The 23363-nt window shown below is 45.4% G+C and overlaps 1 protein-coding gene across 2 annotated transcripts in view; it reads left to right on the forward strand.

Moving 5' to 3' along the window:
• The first annotated feature begins 8251 nt into the window (after positions 1–8251).
• CCNJL (cyclin J like) overlaps positions 8252–23363 on the forward strand; it is a 58141-nt gene continuing 43029 nt past the window's right edge. Inside the window, exons 1-2 of one of the 2 annotated variants that reach the window (XM_023218864.2) lie at positions 8252–8370; positions 9144–9258. In XM_023218864.2, the coding sequence (XP_023074632.1) occupies positions 9193–9258 (66 nt within the window). In that variant the 5' untranslated portion in view covers positions 8252–8370; positions 9144–9192. Of the gene's footprint in view, positions 8752–9143; positions 9259–23363 lie in introns of both variants that reach the window. The other variant, XM_023218863.2, reaches the window with a different exon arrangement.

Here is a 23363-nt window from a genome sequence, read left to right on the forward strand (position 1 = left end):
GAGGGAGGGAGGGAGGGAGGGAGGGAGGAAGGAAGGAAGGAAGGAAGGAAGGAAGGAAGGAAGGAAGGAAGGAAGGAAGGAAGGAAAAGCAAGGCAAGGCAAAGTCAAGCCAGTATTTTTAAAATCAGGAGATATCTCCATTTCCTCTGTCTTTTTTTCGTTTGTTTGTTTTTTGAGACGGAGTCTTGCTCTGTCTCCCAGGCTTGAGTGCAGTAGTGCAATCTCAGCTCACCGCAAGCTCCACCTCCCGGGTTCACGCCATTCTCCTGCCTCAGCCTCCGGAGTAGCTGGGACTACAGGTGCCCGCCACCACGCCCAGCTAATTTCTTTTTGTATTTTTAGTAGAGACGGGGTTTCACTGTGTTAGCCAGGATGGTCTCCATCTCCTAATCTCATGATCCGCCCGTCTCGGCCTCCCAAAGTGCTGGGATTACAGGCTTGAGCCACCGCGCCCAGCCTCAATTTCCTCTTTCTTTTGAAGTCAAACAATCTGCCACTAGTGGGCACCAATTCCCAAGCTATAACAATCTGAGGGGATGCAGAAGGTGCTCCCACTGTGGATGCAGCACGTGCCCACTGGTCGACCACAGTCCTCATCGCTTCACAATGCTTCCTGGCACTGTGGCTAGTGTGGACACTGTCAAACTCAGGCTTTTTTTTTCCCTCACAAAGAGGAATACTTCTCTCCCTCCAAGTTTCTTCCCAAGGTTGGGGAGTGGGGGAAGTTAGACCAGGAGGGCTGTAAGTCATCTTCTTGTTTATGTTGCCTTCCTGACCCTCTTATTCCCCCAGGTTTGTGTCCTCTGGGATCGAATCCCAGCCCCTCCTTTCACAGAAGGAGAAACTGAGGCCCACAGAAGGAAGGCTACTCACTCAAGCCTCAGCATGGGTTCACAGAGCTTGCTTCAGGCTCCAAAGAGCGATGTCATCAGAAGGTTCTGGCCTGCTCTGTTATTATTATGGATGACAAAATATTAGAGAGCAATTTATACTTCATGATTCTTCACGTCATACAACAGTCCTTTAAGGAAAGAGTAGTTTTCTCATTTTACTAATATGGACAAGGAGATCCAAAGAGCATAAATGGCCCATAGAGGGTCACACACTTTCTAGATCTCATTTGAAAAGTGAGGACAGTAACTCCTGACCAGTCTGAAGTCTGGGCCAGGTGATTCTCATAGGCCCCCATTAGCTCCACTATCTATGTGTCCATCGTTTATTTCTTTATTTATTTATTGAGACAGGGTCTTGCTCTGTTGCTCAGGCTGGACTGCAGTGGCGAGATCAGGGCTTACTGCAGCCACCATCTCTCTACCTCAACCTCTCAAGTAGCTGGTACTAACAGACTTGCACACCACCACACCTGGCTAAATCAAAAACAAAAACAAAAAAATGGTAGAAACAGGGTCTCACTATGTTTCCTGGGCTCATCTTAAGCTACTGGACTCAGGTGATCCTCCCACCTCAACCTCCCAGTGTACTAGGATTCCAGACTTGAGTCACTGTGCCTGACCCATTGTTTATTATTTTGGTAAACCTATATTGACCACGTCCTTTACTGCAGGCACTGGGCTAGATGGTGGGGATACAAATACGGAAAAGATACAAGTCTTGTCTTCAAGGAATCTGAAGTGTGGGGGGTAAATAGATGTAGATGTGGGAGAACAGGAAGAAAGGCAATGGACAATTATTTGGGAAGTAGGGAAGCCTGCTCTCAGTGATTGCTTGGACAGGTATCACAGTGCCTGGCATATGCTAAGCATGCCACAAATGATAAATTTTCTCGTATTTATCAACAAAAATACATTACTAGCAAGGGGGAAAGCTTTGCCACAAGGATTACTCACAAAAGGGGATAGGTGACTTCAGGTTAAAAACAGCATGGGCTGGGCGAGGTGACCCTTGCTTGTAGTCCCAGCTACCCAGGAGGCTGAGGCAGGAGGATCCCTTGTTGAGCCCAGGAGTTCCAGGCTACAGTGAGCTATGATCATACCACTGCACTCCAGCCTGGATGACAGGGCAAAACTCCGTCTCTTAAAACAAAAGAGAAAGAGAGAATATCTTTGGTAGGAAACATAAATCAATTTCTTCTGATGGCAGTCAGGTGGGACAGGTTGGGAGCAGTGTGAGATAGTTTGTGGACAGTTTATAGAGCTCTTTCTCAACTTGTGAGTTCTTTTTAAAAAATTTTTATTGAGATCTTTTAAAATATGCTATTTAATGTCATTTTCAGTAAAGAAAAATTCAAAACTTAAAGTATTAGCATGAATTTTTATCATTTATCTTTATATTATGCAATGCCAGTTTTAAATGCAAAAATAACACAACTCACATGCAAAATCACTGAAATTACATAATTTGTATTTTGTAGCTTGAACATGCGTATGTATTTCATTCTTTCCTTAACAGTGAAAACACTGCACAAAATTAAGTTAACTATTTTTATTTCACTCTTGATATGTGCACAGCCAATCAATACTCTCTACCTCAGGCATAATACCAATGAGTAAGGAAGAGCTGAAGGAAGAGGAACTATGGGTTGCCCCATTTTTCCCTTTCTATCTATGTCGTAATACAGTTGCCTAACACAGGAAAGTAACACCCCTAAGAAAGCATATGATAGGGTTCCCTGGTCATTCATGTTTCCTAGAATACTACTGCCTTCTGTTATGGGTTGAATGGTGTACCTCCACAAAAGATAGGTTGAAGTCTTAACCCTCAATAGCTCAGAATGTGACCTTATTAGGAAATAGGTTCATTGCAGATGTCATTAGTTCAGATGAGGTCATATTGAGTAGGGTGAACCCTTAGTCCAATATGACCAGTGTCCTTGTAAGAAGACGTGGCCAGGCGCGGTGGCTCACGCCTATAATTCCAGCACTTTGGGAGGCCAAGGTGGGTAGATCACCTGAGGTCAGGAGTTCAAGACCAGTCTGGTCAACATGGTGAAACCCTGTCTCTACTAAAAATACAAAAATTAGCCAGGCATGGTGGTGCGTGCCTGTAATCCCAGCTACTAGGGAGGCTGAGGCGGGGGAATTGCTTGAACCCTGGAGGCAGAGGCTGAGGCGGGGGAATTGCTTGAACCCTGAGGCGGGGGAATTGCAGTGAGCTGAGATTGTGCCACTGCACTCCAGCCTGGCAACAGAGTGAGACTCCGTCTCAAAAAAAAAAAGAAGAAGAAGAAGAAAAAGAAGAAGGCTACGTGAAGAGAGAGAGAAGAAGCCCACGTGAAGACACAGGCAGAGTTTGGAGTGCTGTAGCTATAAGCCAAGGAAGAACAAGGGATTCCAGTTGTAATCCCTGGCCAACCCCAAAAACCAGAAAGAGGAAGAAAGAATTTTTCCTTAGAGTTTTCAGAGGGAGTGTGGCCCTACTGACACCCTGATTTGGGACTTCTAGTACCCAGAATTGTGAAAGAAGAAAGTTCTGTTGTTTCATGCCATCCCATTGTTGTACTTTGTTATGGCAGCCCCAGAAACTGACAACACCTTCTTTCTGTGTTCCAAAGCAACTTCTAGTTCAAATAGAAAGCATAGCCTCTCAGATACTCTCCCCGCCCCATGCCCACTTGTACACATGATCCACTGACCTTCTGCTCCCTTTGAATGTCACCAAACTCCATGCATCACAGGTCCACTGGAATTCTGTGCTCATGAGGCATGGGGAATAGCACATGCAAACAGAGAGAATGGAATGGCAGACACTTGTCTCCTCTGCTCCCTGCATACTCCACTGTCTTGAAGGACTTCATTTACAAAACACAGGTTCAACGATAAAATTTTCTATATGCATGGAGCTGGCCCTGGGTGAGAGGTAGGTTTATTTTTCACTTATTCCATCTGTGCCTTTTTAAATTTAAAAAAGTAATGTGGACCAGCTTTATAAGTGTCCTAGGTTTTGAGTTCTGCTTGCAAAATGCTGCTTTTTTATTCTTCCTGCCTGGTTCTCAGACCTAATCTGCCGACTCATATCTCAAGAACTTGTAGTCAAGGATCATAAAGGATTTGGCAAATGTTCTCTTGACTAAGTAGACCACACAATTAAAACTCGTTTAAAGGCACTGGATTGGTTTTTGGTTAAAGATCAAAGTGGTAATAAGGCAGATGTCTTCCGTCTGTCTCTATAAACCAAGCCAAACTTCATGCTTTTGGTCCTGAATGGAGTAGTGCAAACCATTAACACCACGAGGAAACACTATTCAAAGTATATGCCTCAACTTCCCCTGGACAGCTGAGTATTTGAGGAATTTATATGCTTGACTCTGTCAGGATATTCACTGCAGTATGGTTACATGGAAGCAAATATTCACTGCAATGTGGTTATATGGAAGCAGAAGGCTAGAAAAGTATGGACATTCCCAGGCTAAATGTCCATACATTATGATGGATCCATACTATGGGACTACGGGATGCCATGCAGTTCTTTGGGCACTGCCATGAAACAACAAAACAGAAAATAGTAAGGCACACGAGGATGTGTAGAGTATGCTACCATTCATGTAAAAGGAGGAAAAGGCGTGAATGTCTACGTGAATGTGTAAATCACTTCCGAAGGAAACATAAGACTCTGGTTATCGTTGGGGAGGAGGAGAACAAGGCCTGGGGCCAGGGGGAGACATGTACATTTTGCCACGTTTGAGATTTTGTATCATATGAAAAGCAAAAGGAAAGTTCAGTGCAAACTAGGCAGTTGATAATATTACAGTGAAAATATTAGACCAATTTGTCCTCTAAGGAAGATTGAAAAGGGCAGTTTTTTTTTTAGGGATATATAAGAAAGCTGAAGATAAGTAGAATGCACTTGCTCTAAATCTGTCGTTCCCAACCTGTGAGTTTCAGAGGTTGAGGGTGGAGGGATGGTAACTGACTCATGGTAAGCACTTAATAAAAGTTTAGTTTTTGAATGGCTTAAGGAATACTTCTTCTTGGCTTGGTTGGGGGTAGATGGGAGAAGTGATTCCAGTTGCATTGGTACTTCCTGCTGCCCGGCATAGGAAGCCTTCACTGCTAAAGGCACCTGTGGACTGTGACTCAGCACAAAACCATCAGTTTACTGGTGCAATGTATATTTACTCTTCAGAAATACTGAGAAAATGAGGGACTCTGGAGATGATACATAAAGGGGTGTGGAATGACTATGCTTAGAATCTTACTGAAATAGCCCCTGGAGAAAAGCACAAAGTTTTTGCTTTCCCTCTCAGTTATCCAAACTCCTGATAATTGATAGCTGAAGTTTAGGAAAAGGGCAGTCAAATTAGTGAATAATAAAGGCCTATCTTCTTTCAATGTACCCAGCACAGAAAGATTGGGAAAGGAATAATACTGCTATGAAAAACAAAACAAAACATCAATGCTGTTCATTGTTGTTGAATGGAAGAACCCTCTAGTACATATTGGTATGTCAGGTGATTATTTTAAAGTAACATTCACTCTTTTTCTGGTTATGAAATAATGCATATTTCTTGTTGAAAATCTAGAAAATACAGAAATCTTAGGAAAAAAAGTAAATTAAAATGTACCATAATCCTACCATTCTGATTACACAGTTAATATTTTTGCATATGTGTGTGTGCATGAATGTAGTTTAACTGGGATCGTACTCTAACCTTTTTTTGTTTTTATTCATCTCCTTAAAGACAGCTTATTCTTTCTCTTGTTTTTGTTTTCAGAGGCATCGTCTTGCTCTGTTGCCCAGGCTGGTGTGCAGTGGTGCAATCATGGCTCACTGCTGCCTCAACCTTTAGTGCTCAAGTGATTTTTCTATTTCAACTTTCCAAGCAGCTAAGACTACAGGTGTATACCACCACACCTGTGTGTGTTTTGGGCCGGGGTCCTTGCTATGTTGCCCAAGCTGGTCTTGAACTCCTGGCCTCGTGCAATTCTCCCACCTCAGCCTCCCAATGTGCTAGGATTGCAGACATGAGCCACTGTGCCTGCCCAGTTTATCCTTTTTATTTAATAAATTATAAACATTTTCTCCAATTTATTTTGCATCATTTTAAAAATGTTTTTACGAGACAAATAATTATTAAACCAGTTCCCTGTTCTAATGGTTCACTATAATGAAAAAGCATTTTTGATGAAACACCTTTGAAATAAACCTGCTTTTTTAAAAAGAATAAATTTCTACAGGTGGAAGAGTTTGATCAAGTAATACAGTTTAAAATGTTTTGATTTATGTTGTCTTTCAGAAAGATGGTATTAATTTATATTCCCAACAACACTGTGTACTTCCCAAAAGTCCTTAACAAAAAAGTGCCCCACTGTTTTTTTTTAAAAAAGCTTTTAATTTGTGTGCCAGGGAGTATGAGCATTTTAAAAATAACATCTATCCATATGAATTCCTTCTTTGATGGCATACCTATTCATGTCCTGCATCCATTTCTGCATGTAGGGTGTTAATGTTTTACATACAGATTTATCAGAGGTCTGGAAAGTAACATCAACCTTTTGTCACATTTGTTAAAAACATTTTCTCAAATTTATCATTTGCCTTTTTGGTAATGATAATTGATATATCTAGATCTTGCACATTTATTCAAATACGTCTACTCACCTTGCCTTTGGGTTCTTCCTATGCCTTAGTATCTAGGCCTTCCCCTCCGTGCAATTCGTGTATGTTTTCTTCTTCTCTTGTGATTTGCTTGTTTGTAGTTCTCTAAGTTCTTATATTTATTTTGTTGATATTTAAACAAGTCCTTAGTTTTACTTTTTTCCCCAACCTAATTTATTAAATAATTTAGCCATTTATACTTGTCCCAACAAAGTGAAATCCACATTTATCATACAGTGAATTTTTAAGTATATTAAATGTTCCTAGCCTTCCAGTTATTCCACTGATGCTTAATCCATCCATTCTTGTGTCAACACTACACTGTTCTAAATATAGTGTTGCAATATGCTTTAAGATTTGATAATACAGGTCTATCTCCCTGGTTTTTTTGTTTGTTTGTTTACTGAGATGGAGTTTTGCTCTTGTTGCCCAAGCTGGAGTGCAATGGCACGATCTTGGCTCACTGCAACCTCCGCCTCCCGGATTCAACTGATTCTCCTGCCTCAGCCTACCGGGTAGCTGGGATTATAGGCGTGCACCACCATGCCTGGCTAATTTTTTGTATTTTTAGTAGAAACAGGGTTTCACCATGTTAGCCAGTTTTGTCTCAAACTCCTGACTGCAGGTGATCTGCTCGCCCTCGGCCTCCCAAAGTGTTGGGATTGCAGGTGTGAGCCACCATGCCCCGCCATCCCCCCCGTTTTTAAAAGATAAATTTCTTAGCTTTTCTCGCAGATATTCTCCCATTTGAATGTTAGAAAACATGTTAAGTGCCCCCTCACCAATCTTTGCACAACCATTAAAATTTTATTACATAGAGTAATTTGGGTTAAGTTGGTGTTTGTACCTCTATTCGTTCAAGCCTTATTGTGTTTCACCCTTTGTAAAGTCTTAAGAGCCTGCACATTTATTCAGTTTATTTTTAGATATCTTACACTTTCAAAATAGTTCTTTTTGTTTGTTTGCTTTACATTAAAACTACTCTTCAAGGTCCAATTGAAGCTTATCAAAGTTGATTTAATTTTTTCCAGGTGGGTCTTCATGTGCAGGAAAGCAGTCAGAAACTAAAGGCTCTTCAGTCAGAGTTATTTATTGAGTGTTCACTGTATACCTGGTGTAGTGATTATCCCTTTACACGCATTATCTCATTTAATTTTCAGCAGGTTGGTGCAACTTTCATTCCCATTTTACACACGAGGCTCTGAGTTTGAGGAACTTGACAAAAATCACCCAGTTGGTAGGTGGATCAAAACTATCACAAATATCAATCAGCCAAGAAGTATAGCCCAATGCTATGCCATCAGATGGCCTAACTCAAAAAAATGACTTTCCTAAAACAATCGACTGAACTAAAAAGACAATGTTCTCCATCCACAGGACCCGGCAAAAAAGCCTGGTTTTCCTCCAGCTTGAGGTGTGGAGAAATATTCGGCAGGCGCACAGTAAATACCAATGACTTAGGCTTCTTTAGAATTAGGGACTCGTGGGTGAACAAGGGTGATTTTTCTGCAGCTTTAACAGGAATTGTCCGTTTGGAAATCTACCTCCCCATGGCACGGCAGGTTTAAAAGAAGAGGAAAACAAACAAAAAAGCAAAAACAAAACAACAACAACAAAACAGAAAAAAAAGAGAAAAAGAAAAACAGGTGGAACCGATGTAAGGAGGGCTAGAGCAGTGCGCGCGGAAGGCAGAACTTTCTGAGGGCGTCCTGCCCGCACGTTTCACGCGTGGTGCGCGCAGGTGGCGCCGCGGTCCCTTTGCTCCCCGCGCAAGTCGGCGGGGTGCCCAGAAGGCCACCACTAGCTTCAGCGAAGGTGAGAGGGAAGCTTTCCACCGAAGCGAGGGAGGAGGCCGGGCAGGAAGCGGAGCCAGAGCTGGCAAAGAAAGGCTCCAATTCCCAGCCCCCCGCCCCGCGGGGCGCGGGGGCGCCGGCAGCGCATGCGCGAGGCCCGGCCCCCAAATCCCCCAGCGAGGGAGGGAGGTCCCCGGCGGCCGGGAGCCTGCGAGCCGCGGCGGGACCCGAGCGCACGCAGGGGCGCGGCGACGGCCGGGGCTAGCCGGGCTTCGGAGTTGGACGTCGGGAGTGCGGGGCGCCCCGGGCGAGGGTCCAGTCGCCGGCAGGCACCAGAGGGCACCGCTGGCTCGGCACTGGGAGGGGCCCGGCGCCCGCAGCCCCCCACGCCCAGAGAGGATGCGTGAGTTTCGCCCCGGCTCGAGGGCAGGATGTGGGAGCAGGACAAAGGCTGGGCGGCGGGGGAGGAGTTGGGGACGGCGAGCCGGTGGCCGCCGCCAGAGCCCCAGCCTCGAGCGAGCTAGCGGAGTCGACAACTTTCTCTGCAACTTTTGCAAAAGGGAAGATAAAAATTCTGCAAGTTGTTGCACAGGTCCATATCGCCCTGTGTCCGGCGAGCAGAGGGGAGGGGGCACCGCAGCCTTTCCCGGACGGGAGGCGACCACCAGCTCCTCTGAGCGGGCGCAGGAGGGGGCGCCCTCCCGGACCCGGGGCCAGGGGCGAGCGAGGATAGGGGCACCGGGGGTCGGAGCTGGGGGCACGCTCTGGCCGCTGAAGTTGCCCGTGTCCACGCAGGGTGCGCCCTGAGAGCCGGGTAGCCTCGGATAGCGGCGCTACGTACGCGATGATGGATGAGCCGTGGTGGGAAGGGCGCGTCGCCTCGGACGTCCACTGCACCCTGCGCGAGAAGGTCAGTCCCTCCCTGCCCTTGTCACTCTGGGTACAGTCTTCTTCGGTCTCGACTTCGTGTTCTCAGGTCGCCTGCGTGGGAACTCAGAACTCCCGGGTTCCTTTCTTTCCTCCTACCCTTTACCTTCTCCCGGAGTGTCTGAGCGGAATTGGGGGGCGGTGGTTAGAGAATGGAGATTGGAGAGATTGAAGTTGGTTTTTCTGATAAGGAGCTCAGAACTCTGGGCCAACTAGTCAGAGATAGCCACTGTACCACTAAGGCAGTACTTCCTATAGTATTGCCACCCTAGGTTATTTTAAACCGTACGTGAAGGGATCTTTAAAAAAATATTGTATATTCATTATAATGTGTAATTTAAGAATGTGTATATATCTAGCAAGCTCTGCATTTGCGATTTTCCATTTATTGTAATAATGATGTAGCAGTTTATTTTAGAGCAAATTTATTTACGTAAAAATAGTGACTCTATATAAAGGTAAGTGGTAGTACAAGGAATACATGGTTATGGCCAAACACATGTATCTGTGTGTGTATCTAGAATGGGACCGAATGAAATTTAAGGAACACCAGTGTAGTTGAAAGAGGCTACAAAACTGGGAGGCTGAGGGAAGAAAACAAAAACTCCACTGCCGGTTTGCCTCCTGTGGCAGAAAGTGGTTGGGAGCAGCTGAAATGTGATCCCTGCACACCCCTCCCCTCAAGGAGAGAAGGGCTGAGGGGCATTGGGAAGGTGGAAGAGTCCAGGTGAGCTGGAGGCATGGCCTGTGTGTCTTGCCTCCAGCCCCTGGGCTGAGACTGGCCAGGGGTGACTTGGGGAACAGGTGTGAGGTAGTGAATGGATTGGTTTCCTAGGGCTGCCATTACAAAGGACCACACAAACTGGAGGGCTTAAAGCAACAGAAATTTATTTCAGCTCTGGAAGCTGAAGATCCCAGATCAAAGTGTTAGCAGGACCATGACTCTCAAAAGGCTCTAGAGGAGGATCTTTCCTTCTTCCTTTTAAATTTGCTGGTGCTTGGTCATCCTTGGCATTCCTCAGCTTGTATGTACATCATTCCAGTCTCTGCCTCCACTGTCATATGGTTCTATCTGTGTCTGTCTGTTTTCTCTTCTTACAAGGATACGCAATCATTGGAGTAGAACCCACCCTAACCCAATGTGATGTCATAATAATTTAATTACATCTGAAAAGACCCCATTTCCAAGTAAGGTCACATTCTGAAGGAAGTTCCAGATTGACATGACATTTGGGGAGACACTGTTGCACCCAATACAGGGAGGAAAAGGTCTTCCTGATGTGGTACCTGAGTCCCCACACAGATTTCACAGTCAGTGCATTTTTTCGAGTGTCTGGAGGAGCTCTGCTTAAAGGGTTACCAGCTACTTAGTGTTTTGTCCTCATTGAGTAGCTGTCTTCCAGTCCAATTAATGCTTTTTTCTTTTCTTTCTGTACCTGCTGACCTGTCTCTGTCCTGCGTTGCTCGGCAAGGCTGTAGCTTTCCTCTGTTCCCTTGGTCTTCTTCCCAGAACAGAGTGGCCAAGCTGTAGCACATTCTAGGCATCTGGACAAGAAAAAATCCAGGTCTTGTTGGTTCGGTTGAAAAGGAAGGAAAGTGGTAGGGGTATGGTCCTGGCCCTTTTCTGGAGGTGGTGGCTAAATGGAGCTAGTGAGGACTGCTGTGGAAATTGGGCTTCCTTGTTTATCATAGACTCAAGTGGTTGTCATTTTTGCTCATAGCTTCTGAGGAACGACTTCGACCTGTTTTGCCCCTTTCTAGAGGGAAGGATTTCTAAGAGCAATAAATGCCATTTGTTTAGTTACCTGAGAATGCCCAACCTTTTATACATAAGGGAGGATGTCCTAAGTGTTCCTTTAGCTGCTCAAAGAAGCAAGAAAAGCAATTCTCCATGAACTGCTATAGTCGTGTCATAGTGCCATATGAGTTTACTATTGGGCTCCCCTCCTTGGAGAGAAGATGGGTTTGTCCCAGTTTTGCAGGTTAGAAGTAGAAAGCTCACCCGAGGACTGATGGCCAAGGTCAACCTTGACTTAAAGCTGGACTTATTAGGGCAAATCCCAAGTTCCTTTGGTTATAATGTCCCATCTCCTCAAAATACTGCTATTGTTCTCCTTTATTTCCTCTCCCTCTTCAAAGAAGAAAATGCTTCTTCAAAAATTTGGCTTCGTGGAGTCTGGCAGGAAGAGTGAAGACTAGGGGAACCTAGTAGCCATACTAGCCTCTCCTTCCTTGAGGAATGAGGGCTGGCCTTTTGTTTTTCCCAGATAGGGTAATTGCTTTTCCCTCAAAGGTCTACTCTGATAATATGTTTCTAACACTGTAGAACAACTTTACAAGTGCCTGACACATAGGAGATGCTCACTCTTTGTTGAATGTTACCAGATGAATAAAAAGCATGTTTACATATGTGCTGCGTAACTGTTACCATACAACCACAAACAGTTATCCTCACGTGACCCACACAGGAGGCGAAGCTGAGATCACTGAGACAGTGGGAGCCCCACTTTGTCAGATATGAGATTCCAGTCTAGCATCATACTACAGGGTATCAAAAACTTGACACCATGGAAACAAGTCTTTGTATTGCATGCACACTAGTGATGGAAGCGAAACCCTGATCTGCTCTTTTAACCTCTCTAAATCTGGCCCCTATCTTCCATTCTTCCCAGAATAGCCAGAATTTAGATTGTGTCATTCTCTGCTTAAAGACCTCCAGTGTCATCCCACTGCACTTACAATTCCCGGTCCTTACCACTGTGTGGAATACCCAGCACAGCCTGGCTCTGGCCTGCTCTCTGACCTTGTCTCCTACCCGCTCCCTACCCTCCTTCCCATTGCTCTTGAGCCACACTGACCTCCTTTCTGTTCCTGGAACAAGTCAAACTTGTTCATGTCTCAGGGCCTTTGCACTGGCTCTTTCCTCTATTTAGATTCTGTGTTTCTCAGACTGTCACATGGTTGCTTGTCTCCCTTAATCTATTGCTGCCTCTCCATGTCACTCTATTAAATCATTTACCAGGATCTGAAGTGTTTTTTTTGGTTTTTTGTTTTTGTTTTAGGTTTTTTTTTTTTTTTTTTTTGAGACGGAGTCTCACTCTGTTGCCCAGGCTAGAGTGCAGCGGTGCGATCTTAGCTCACTGCAACCTCCGCCTCCCAGGTTCATGCCATTCTCCTGCCTCAGCCTCCCGAGTAGCTGGGATTACAGGCACCTGCCACCACGCCCAGCTAATTTTTGTACTTTTAGTAGAGACGGGATTTCACCATGTTGATCAGGCTGGTCTCAAACTCCTGACCTCGTGATCTGCCCGCCTCGGCCTCCCAAAGTGCTAGGATTACAGGCGTGAGCCACCACGCCTGGCCTGAAGTTATTTTTCATTTGTTTGCTGCCTTTCTTCCCACACTAGAATACATGCTACACAAGAAGAGGTCTGTGTCTGTCTTGTTCTGCGTGGGGACCTCAGTGCCTTGAACACAGCCTCCCAATGTGTACGGAATGACAAGGAGGATGAATAAGTCAGTCTTCACTTTCCTCCTCTGTAAGCTGGGAGAAATGTTTTACAGCAATGTTAGGATTAAGTGAGTGAACTTAAGAACAGTGTGAGGTGCATGGTGGGTACTTGGCAGGCATTGTCCTCTCTGCTTAGGGTTGCTGTGAGACACTGATAGCCCGTTCACATAGTGCTGTTCAGAGTAAGGCTTAAGGTTTGTGACCACCCTCCGAGGGGTCCGCACACGTGATAGGTAATCCTTGTAAGAAAGGCACTGTTAGCCAGTTGGACCATTGGTCCTGTGATGGTGTTGAAGCCGGGAAAGGGACCAGTTTGCCAAAAATCATGTATCTGCTGAGGGCTGGGACCCAGGGGTGAGACCCCATCAGTAAGACCCTCTAACTAGCCTGGCATCCTGATGGGTGAATGCGGGGAGTTGAGCCCTTCTCCGGCCCAAATTTATCTGGAGAAATCTCTCCCTCCCCTTTCTGTCAGTCAGCCACCTTTATCCCATGCTCAGCCCTTAAATTCCTCCTTGGATCCTTCTTCCTGTTCCTGTTGCATCTGCAGAAGCCCACCTAGAACCCCGCTCCCTTCAGCTCCTGTCCTCTGACCTTTCTGCTGGAGGTAGGGGTGCCAGCCAGTACAGGGATGTGGGGTTTCTTACCTGCTACGGTGTGTGCCCCTTGACCCACTTCCCTGAAGCAAAAGGAGGAGCAGATTGTCACCAGGCTGGTGTTACCAGTGAGGGGACTGCTAGTGATGTTTTTCTGGTAACCAAGTCTATGCCAGGTCTGTCCAGATTAAAACTCGGGGCCACTTGTTTTTTTCTTGAAAGATGCATCCACCTAAGTTTAAAATTAATAGAGTGTTGAATCCAAGAACTAATAGATTTTGGTGAGTGCTGGTTACACATGATGGAATGAGAGCATTAGATGGTACGCAGCTTGAGGGCCATGTTCCTTGTCCCTCAAGCCTCTCCTTTGTCATGTGTCCTGACCCCACCCTCATCCTTGCTTCTTTCACCATCTTTGTCACCCTGCATAGTGACTTGTCCTACCCAGTAGACTGTGAGCTCCTTGCAGGTATGAGGTGTGCCTTGTTACCTTGGCATTCCCAGACCAGTATCTGAGTCAGAGAGGGCCCTCAGGGTGTCCCTCGCCTCACCTGATGCAGGCACAGGCATTGTGAGTGCACGAAAGAGTGAGACAGCCCCAAATGGACTCTTCTAGGAAATGCTGAATGAATGCTTGTGTGCAGGGACGCTTCCTGAGAGTCCTTCATCTCGTCTTCCGCATCTGCCAGGAGATGCCCCTGGCCTGTCCAGTAGAGTATTTGTGTGTGTGGCCACAGCACTGGCTGTGGTGTCCAGCACAGGATCTGGTTGCTGGAAGATGCCGCCCCAGCTTCCTACAGACCTGCATGTTCTCCTGTCAGGTAACGTGGGGCAGGAAGTTAGAAAAGCAATTACCCACAAGGGCAGATTTACTGGCCTGGACCAAAGTACAGCTTAAGGATCTTAGGAAAATAACTGCAGGTTGAGCCCAGATAACAGAAATGTAGATAATTCCTCCCAGACTTCTAACAGGAGGTCCCGTTTCTCTTCCTGAATTTTCTGAGCAGCAGACTAGATATAACTTGCACTCTTCTCCTTTTGATTTATGCCCATTTTCCACATAATCTTCACTCTCTAATTCGCAGGAAGTAGTTATGTTAGTAAGCAGAGACACCGCTGTGACTTAAGGCTTCTTGAGTGTGTAGAAGACTTTCTGAATATAGGGATTTCTGGAGTTCTTAAGGGAAAAAAATCTCCCTCCCAAAGCCATGTTGAAAAGCTCTGCTTGGCATGACCTGGTAACTTTATCTCCCTGGGCTCCAGGGATCCAGGGACTAGGGGCTCCCCCCTTCTCCTCCACTGGGTGTTTTACCTTCTCCCAGGATGGGAGTCATGTGATACCTTAGGGGTCTTCTCATCCTGCTCCAGACTTGAGATCTGCAGAGCAACCAGCCACCTAATGCATTTTTTTCCACTTTCTGAAGCTTACTTCATTGCACGTTTAGAGGGCTTCAGCTCTGTGAGACCACTTTTTCTTTTTCTTTTTCTTTTTCTTTTTCTTTTTTTTGTGGCGGAATCTTGCTCTGTCGCCCAGGCTGGAGAGCAGTGGCGTGATTTTGGCTTACTGCAACCACCGCCTCCTGGGTTCAAGTGATTCCCCTGCCTCAGCCTCCTGAGTAGCTAGGATTACAGGTGCGCACCACACCCAGCTAATTTTTCTATTTTTAGTAGAGATAGGGTTTCACCATGTTGGCCAGGCTGGTCTCTAACTCCTGACCTCAGGTGATCCACCCACCTCAGCCTCTCAGAGTGCTGGGATCACAGGCATGAGCCAGTGCTCATGGAAAGGGCTGATGACTAGGCCAGGGTCGCCTTTATTTGGCCCTGGTGGGTGGCTATGCCTGGGCCTCACCTGTGTGTGGTGCCTCTCCCCTCAAGTGATTTGACCTCTGCCATTGCCTGTCCCTAACTTGCCAGGGAAAAGGACACCTCAGGGCCCCACGCTCTTGCCAAATCTGACAGCTGGATAGTGGTAGAAATTCATCCCAGCTCGTCCTCAGCCCGTGTCAAAACTGCATCATTTTTTAGTGACTCCTGAAGCTTGCACACCCTTTTATTTATCTATTCCAACATCAGTATTTTTTCTCACTCTTTCCCCTAAATCCCTCGAATTTCCCCACTTCAAGACTGAACATCTGTCTCCTTATAGAAAGTAGTGACCTGGCCAGGGACGGTGGCTCATGCCTGTAATCCCAGCACTTTGGAAGGCTGAGGTGGGTGGATCAGGAGGTCAAGAGATTGAGACCATCTTGAGCAACAAGGTGAAACCCCGTCTCTACTAAAAATCCAAAAAAAAAAAATTAGCTGGGCGTGGTGGCATGCACCTGTAGTCCCAGCTACTTGGGAAGCTGAGGCAGGAGCATGGCTTGAACCCGGGAGGCGGATGTTGTTGCAGTGAGCTGAGATCACGCCACTGCATTCCAGCTTGGCGACAGAGCGAGATTTCCTCTAAAAAAATAAAAAGTAGTGACCAAGGTCCATACTCAACAAAGGGCCCATGGATTTGGGTGGGTCATCCTCCACTTGGTTTTTTCCATTCCCTTCCCCTCCTTCTGAGTTTCTGCATCCCTCAAGGGGAAGTCCTCCCCAAATCACAAGATGCTCCCAGATCTACCAAAAAGAAAGTGTTCTGAACTCTGGCAGTGGGATGTGTCTGCCCGACTTAGTTACAGGAATGTGTCATTCAGGCCTTTCAAACTCAAATGCTGGCTTTGACAAGCTCTTCCCTCCTCTAATAGCAAGGCTGTCTTATGGCAGTGTTCTTCAAGTGAGATCCTAAGCAGTCTGCCCTCATGACCCCTTCCTGGAGATGAAGGTGTGGGGGCTTATAGAATAAGGAGAAATTTCCTGCAGTCTAACCTGCAGAGGTGATTCAAGCTGCCTTAGAAGGTGTATACAGAGCATGGAAGATGGACTGGGAAGAATTGAAAACCGCAAATGAGGTTGGGGGACAAGATGGGCTGCCATTCAAGATAGTGTCTAGCTTTGAGACTGACTGCAATGTTTCACCCATATTCTGGGGGAAGCTGGTGACAAAACTGAACCAGAACTTGATGTTGTCGCTCAAGTCTTTTAGGTCTTAGAATACCAAAATGCTCAATGTGTGCACAATACCCAGTCAAGACACGGTCTCAGTGCGCCTTATCTGTGGCAGAAGCAAATTACCTTTGAAGGCTTCCTTGTCTCTGCAAAACCACGACAGCAGTCCCTGCCCCACCTGCCACCCAGGTGTCCCAGGGAGAAAATGGGTGTGGGTGTACCCCATCAATCTCCAGGGCCTCCATATCATGAGATGGGCAAGGGACTTGGCTGGGCACCCTGGTTGGCTGGGGAAGCCTGTGCTGTCTAAGGGAGGGGAGGACATTCAAGACTTGGAGCTGGCCCTGTGCCCTTGCCCTTGACTTCTTTGTCTTCCTAAATCACACAGCCCCTCGGGTAAAGGGAGTGCAGCCAACAGTTCTCTGGTATGTCTGAGCACCTGGCAGAAAGAGGTGACACTGCGACTCTGCTCTTCTGTCTTTTTCTTTTTGAGTTATTACACACACACACACACACACACACACACACAGCATTTGTTTAGGAAATAGCAAAAATGAATACAAGCAAATAGAAGAAAGTAAAATTCCCCTCACAATCCTACCACTTGGAAACAATCTCTGTTGACATTTTGGTGTGTGTTCTTTTCTGTGCATGTCATCGCAATACTTTTTTTTTTTTTTTTAGTAAAAATGAAAAATACCGACCAAGTGCAGTGGCTTATGCCTGTAATCCCAGCACTTTGGGAGGCTGAGGCAGATGGCTTACTTGAGGTCAGGAGTTCAAGACCAGCCTGGCCAACATGGAGAAACCCTGTCTCTACTAAAACTACAAAAATTAGCAGGGTGTGGTGGTGAGTGCCTGTAATCCCAGCTACTGGGGAGGCTGAGGCAGGAGAATCGCTTGAACCTGGGAAGCAGAGGTTGCAGTGAGCCAAGATTGTACCATTGCACCCCAGCTTGGGCAACAAGAGCGAAACTCCATCTCAAAGAAAAAAAAAAGGAAAATATCTTGTTGTAAAACACTTTGTCTGTTTCCTACATACATCTTTCCATATCATTCTTTTCCACCCAATTCCTGATTATCGGACACTAGCGAAGAATTAGAAACAATCAATCGTTTGTTAAGAGTAGATAACACATGAATGTGATTTTGAAAAACCACACTATACAAAAGTGTAGATGGTGGAAAGGCTTCCTGCTGCCCTTGTCCCCGAATTTCCCTCCGCAAAAGGTACTACTGATCCCGATTTCGCGTGAATCCTATTCTGTCCATAAGAAAGCATAAATTATGTGTGCCTTGACACAAGAGGTAGTATGAATTACATACTTTCCTTTACCATTTCATTATTTTGATATTTATTTTATTTTATTATTATTATTATTTTTTATTATTGAGACAGAGTCTCACTCTGTTGCCCAGGCTGAAGTGCAGTGGTATGATCTCGGCTCACTGCAACCTCTGCCTCCCAGGTATGGTGATTCTCCTGCCTCAGCCTCCTGAGTAGCTGGGATTACGGGCACATGCCATGACACCCGGCTAATTTTTGTATTTTTAGTAGAGATGGGGTTTCATCACGTTGGCCAGGCTGGTCTCAAACTCCTGACCTCAAGTGATCCGCCCATCTCAGCCTCCCAAAATGCTGGGATTACAGGCGCGAGCCACAGTGCCTGGCCTCATTATTTTAATGTTTAGATTTTAATAATCTAAATAACTTTTATGAAACCATGAACAGAAGGGTTTTTTTTGTATATTTTGCTAATTGTAGCAATAATGTATAGTGGGCACTTAGGAAATTTGTATTGAACAAATGAATAGATGATTTCCTTTTGGTCATTTTCTATTCAAGTATATACATTTTATTTTACAAAAATACTATCAAGTATATCACAGTTTCGTAACTTTTTTCCTTAACTGTACATGCTAAATAACCTTCTATGTCATTTTCTATCCTTCTGCAGTCCCATGCATAACGTTTTATGGATGCATCATGATTTCACTAACTCATTGTATTGTTGGATATTTAGGGGACTGCTTATTCATTTTTTAAAAATTGAGGTATAATTTATGTATGGCACAACATACGTATCTTAAGTGAATATACAGTTTATAGTGTACAGTGAGTTTTGACAAATGTATATACTCATGTAACCACCACCATAATCAAGACATAAGGTCAGATACGGTGGCTCATGCCTGTAATCCCAGCACTTTGGTAGGCCGAGGGGGAGTGAATCACCTGAGGCCAGGAGTTTGAGAACAGCCTGGCCAACATGTTGAAACCCCATCTCTACTAAAAATACAAAAATTAGCTGGGCATGGTGGCACACGCCTGTAATCCCAGCTACTCGGGAGGCTAAGACAGGAGAATCACTTGAACCTGGGAGACAGAGGTTGCAGTGAGCCGAGATTGTGCCACTGCATTCCAGTCTGGGTGACAGAGAGAGACTTTGTTTCAAAAAATTAAAAAAAAAAAAAAAAAGATGGCTGGGCACGGTGGCTCACACCTGTAATCCCAGAACTTTGGGAGGCTGAGGCCGGCAGATCACGAGGTCAGGAGTTCAAGACCAACCTGGCCAACGTGGTGAAATGCCATTTCTACTAAAAATACAAAAAATTAGCTGGGCGTGGTGGCAGGCGCCTGTAGTCCTAGCTACTCAGGAGGCTGAGGCAGAAGAATTGCTTGAACCCGGCAGGCAGAGGTTGCAGTGAGCTGAGATTGTGCCACTGTACTCCAGCCTGGGTGACAGAGTGAAACTCCATCTCAAAAAAAAAAAAGGACACAGGACATTACCATCAACCTAGAAAGTTCCTCATCAGTCCCATCCTGCCCCCAGCCTTAGGCAGTCACTGATCTGCTTTTTGTCCTTGTAAATTAGATTTGTCTTTTCTAGAGTTTCATATAAATGGAGTTATATGTATGAACTCCTTTCTGCCTGCTCTTTTTTACTTAATGTCGTGCTTTTGAGATTCATCTGTGTCGTTGTGTCTGTCAGGAGTTTCTTTCTTTTTATTGCTGATTAGTATTCCATTTTATGTCTATAAAAATTTGTTCATCCATTTCCCCACTGAATACCTTTTTGAGTTGCTTCTAGTGTACCGTTTGATTTTATATAGCACTGCTGTGGTGATCCTTGATTTATATCTGTAAGTATGCTCAGGAATAAGTTCCTAAAATGGAAGCACCAATCACAGGGTATAATTTTAAGAACCTTGCATATCACCAGGTAATAAATTCCCACAGGATTGCACTAGTATACTTCCACTGGTGGTATGGAAGAATGCCTGTTTCCCAGCAACTTTGCTAACCCTGGATATTACCCTTTAAAAAAAATTAGTACCATTTGGAGAGGTTATAAAAGGTGTCTGAATGGCTGTGTTTAAAAGGAGCAGGAGCCGGGCATGGTGGCATGCACCTGTAGTCCCACCTCCTTGAGAAGTTGAAGTGGGAGGATCACTTGGGCCCAGGAGTTTGAAGCTGCAGTGCGCTATGATCATGCCAGAGTGAGACCCCTATCTCTTTTTTTTAAAAGAAAGAGTGGGAACCCAGAGTGGGAAAACGACTAGAGCCAGGGTGTCCAATCTTTTGGCTTTCCTTGGCCACAGTGGAAGGAGAATTGCCTTGGGCCACAAGTGGAATACACTAACACTGATAATAACTAATGAGCTAAAAAAAAAAATCACCAAAAAATCTCCTAATGTTTTAAGAAAGTATGAATTTGTGTTTGCCACATTCAAAGCTGTCCTGGGCAGCATGGGGCCCATGGGCTGTGGGTTGGAAAAGCTTGTGCTAGAAGATGGCAAGGCGAGAGGAAGGGAACTCTGAATCCTTTCTAGGCTGCATGGAACCCCATTTGCAGCCCGGAACTGGCCTGAGACCTGCATCAAGGACTGGATGAGGGCTGTTAAGGTGACCTGGCTGGAAAACTCCTCCACTCCCTCTTAGCCCGTGCATTGCAGTGTGTGCTGCCCCTGGTAACTGGATCCTTCAGAGGCAGAATCTGAATCATCCTGAGGCACTGAGTGCCTTGTAGGTCCCTGGAGCAGATGGTTCCAGGCCCTGGGCATTCTTGTGATAGGGATACCCACGCCATGCCACCAGCTGCTAAGTCTGGAAGTGGTCATCACGTGATTTGGGGGGAAGGGTTGAGGGGACACGAGGAGGAAGGAGAGGAGGTCATTCAGAACAGAAGTATTGAGAAATGGATAGATTCAGTTATTGTAAGGGAAAGTTTTAGAGAACTTCAATGGCATCAGAAGGAAATTGGCCACACTGTGGTCCATCCATGCATGAAAATATGGTGCAGTCATTAGATGCAACATAGTAGACAGCACTGGTGTGCAATGGACTTTTCTGATTATTGTAAAAAAAAAAAAAAAAAAAATCCAAGCAATTCAGAGCACTTCTGACTCTTTGGAGTGAAACATTGTTTTTTCCTTAACTTTTTATTATGGAAATTTAAAAAGATACACAAATGTGGAGAGAACAGTAGAATGAGTCCTCACATACCCTCCACCCAGCTTCCTCATCTGTTTCATCTGTTCCCCAGTGTGTCATTTTACCCATAAATGGCACTACCAGATAAGGGCTTTTTTTTTTTTTTTTTAACAACTATGCCATTTTCACACCTAAAATAATTACCAATATTTCATTAATATCTTCTGTTGTCCATTTCTCTGTTGTCTTGGAAATGGATTTTGTAGCTGGTTTGTTCACATGATAATTCAGATAAAGTCCATGGTTACATTTCTTTTTAATGTCTCTTAAGCTGGGTGTGGTGGATCACTCCTATAATCCCAGCATTTTGGGAGACCGAGGCGGTTGGATCACTTGAGCTCAAGAGTTTGAGACCAGCCTGAGCAACATGGCAAGTCCCTGTCTCCACAAAAAATTTAAAGATTGGGCGGGCATGGTGGCTCATGCCTGTAATCCCAGCACTTTGGGAGGCCGAGGTGGGTGGATCACCTGAGGTCAGGAATTCCAGACCAGCCTGGCCAACATAGTGAAACCCTGCCTCTACTAAAAATACAAACAAAATTAGCTGGGCCTGGTGGCAGGTGCCTGTAATCCCAGTTACTCTGGAGGCTGAGGCAGGAGAATCGCTTGAACCCGGGAGCAGAGGTTGCAGTGAGCCAAGGTTGCACCATTGCGCTCCAGCCTGGGCAACAAGAGTGAAACTCAGTCTCAAAAAAAAAAAAAAAAAAAAATTAAAAAATTAGCTAGGCATGGTGACACGCACCTGTAATCCCAACTATTTGGAAGGCTGTGGTGGGAGGATTGCTTGAGCATGGGAGGTCTGGGCTGCGGTGAGCCGTGTTTATGCCACTACACTCTAGCCTGGGCGACAGACCAAGACTCTGTCTCAAAAAATAAATAAACAAATGAATAAATAAATATAAAATACAAAAATGTTCTCAAGTCTTTTATTTTCCAATGGTCCCCTCCCCTGCCTGAAAATATTTTTTTCATGCCATTGATTTTCAGAGAAAACAGTTTCATTTGTCCAGATAAATGTCCTATATTCTGGATTTGACCTTTTACCTCCTCATGCAGTCATTTAACTTGAATTCATTGTTAACAGATCGGTTTATACACTTCGCTACTCCTGTGGGATTATAATATGCTTTAACCTACCTGTTTTCTAGCTGTAGACTCAAGCATCACTTCCTGAAGAGAAGCTGTCCCTAACTCCTAGACAAGGACAGGCTGGGCCCTTTGTTTGTTCTCAGAGCACCCTTGGTGATTCCTTCAGCACTTAGCACAATTTGTAATTATACACCTATTTCGGCAACTATTTGATGTAAAGCTAGCTCCCTCTCCAGACTGTAGGCCCAGGGGAGCAGGCGCTGGATCTCTCCAGCTCTCAGCAGAGTGTGTGTTGCCTAAGAGTCCCTCCATCAGGATGTGCTCATCACTGACACCTTATCTGACTGAAGTCTGTGCCCTGCAGCCCACAAATTGCCTTCCTGGACTTCACTGTCGCAACCGTCTTTTTTGTTTTTTTGAAACAGTCTCTGTTGCCCACACTGGAGTGCAGTGACGCAATCTCACTGCAACCTCTGCCTCCTGGATTCAAGCGATTCTTGTGCCTCAGACTTCTGAGTAGCTGGGATTACAGGTGCACACCACCATGCCCGGCCTCAACATAGTCTTGTGGGGTAGGTAGTACGTCTACCAGTAACTCCACCATATACTAGTAGAAAAATGGCATTTGAGGGGTTAAGTATTTGACCAGAGTCCCCCTTTTAAGCAAGGTAATTATCCCCATTTTACAGATGGGACATGCAAAGTTTAGAGAGTTACATACCTTATCCAAGCCCTACTAGCTGTTGCCTACCACACAGCTGGTAGACAACCTGGCTCCAAAGCTCACACCTACTGCTATACCAAAGACGGGTCCAATTGCCCAAGGAAGACTTAAAAAGCTTCAAAGAGGAGGTGCTGTTTGATTTGGGTTTGAAGGATGAGTAGAAGTTTGCCAGGCAGAGACAGGTGTGAAGTTCATCTCTGTGCAGGGTCCAGGGCAGCTGGTGAGAGTCAAGCATTAGTGGCCTGCAAGGGGTGGCCTGGTCAGTTGTGGGGAGGACCAGGAGATGCACCAGGAACACTGGCTTTGAGGATGTGGGTCTTCCTAGATGTTTGAACCTTATCCTGAGAACCCATGGAGGGCAATGAGAAGGGTGGGGAGGGGAAGGCCAGCTCCCTGGAAATGCACCCTGGCCTCGGAGACTAGTTATTACAGTGATTGCAGCTGCCCCGAAGCGATGGCAGCTGAACTTAGGGGAGGAAGTGAGGAGACTTGACAGGTTTTAGACAATAGGGTCAAAAGGACCAAAAGCAGGAAAGATTTCAAGTTTCTTGCTAGTTGGAACAAAGTAACTTTCCTTAGCTGAGCTTGTTTAACCTTTTTCGTAGTAAACATTATTCTTGTTTCCTCTTCAGGA

Source organism: Piliocolobus tephrosceles, chromosome 4, assembly GCF_002776525.5.
Source record: "Piliocolobus tephrosceles isolate RC106 chromosome 4, ASM277652v3, whole genome shotgun sequence".
Lineage (NCBI taxonomy): Eukaryota > Metazoa > Chordata > Mammalia > Primates > Cercopithecidae > Piliocolobus > Piliocolobus tephrosceles.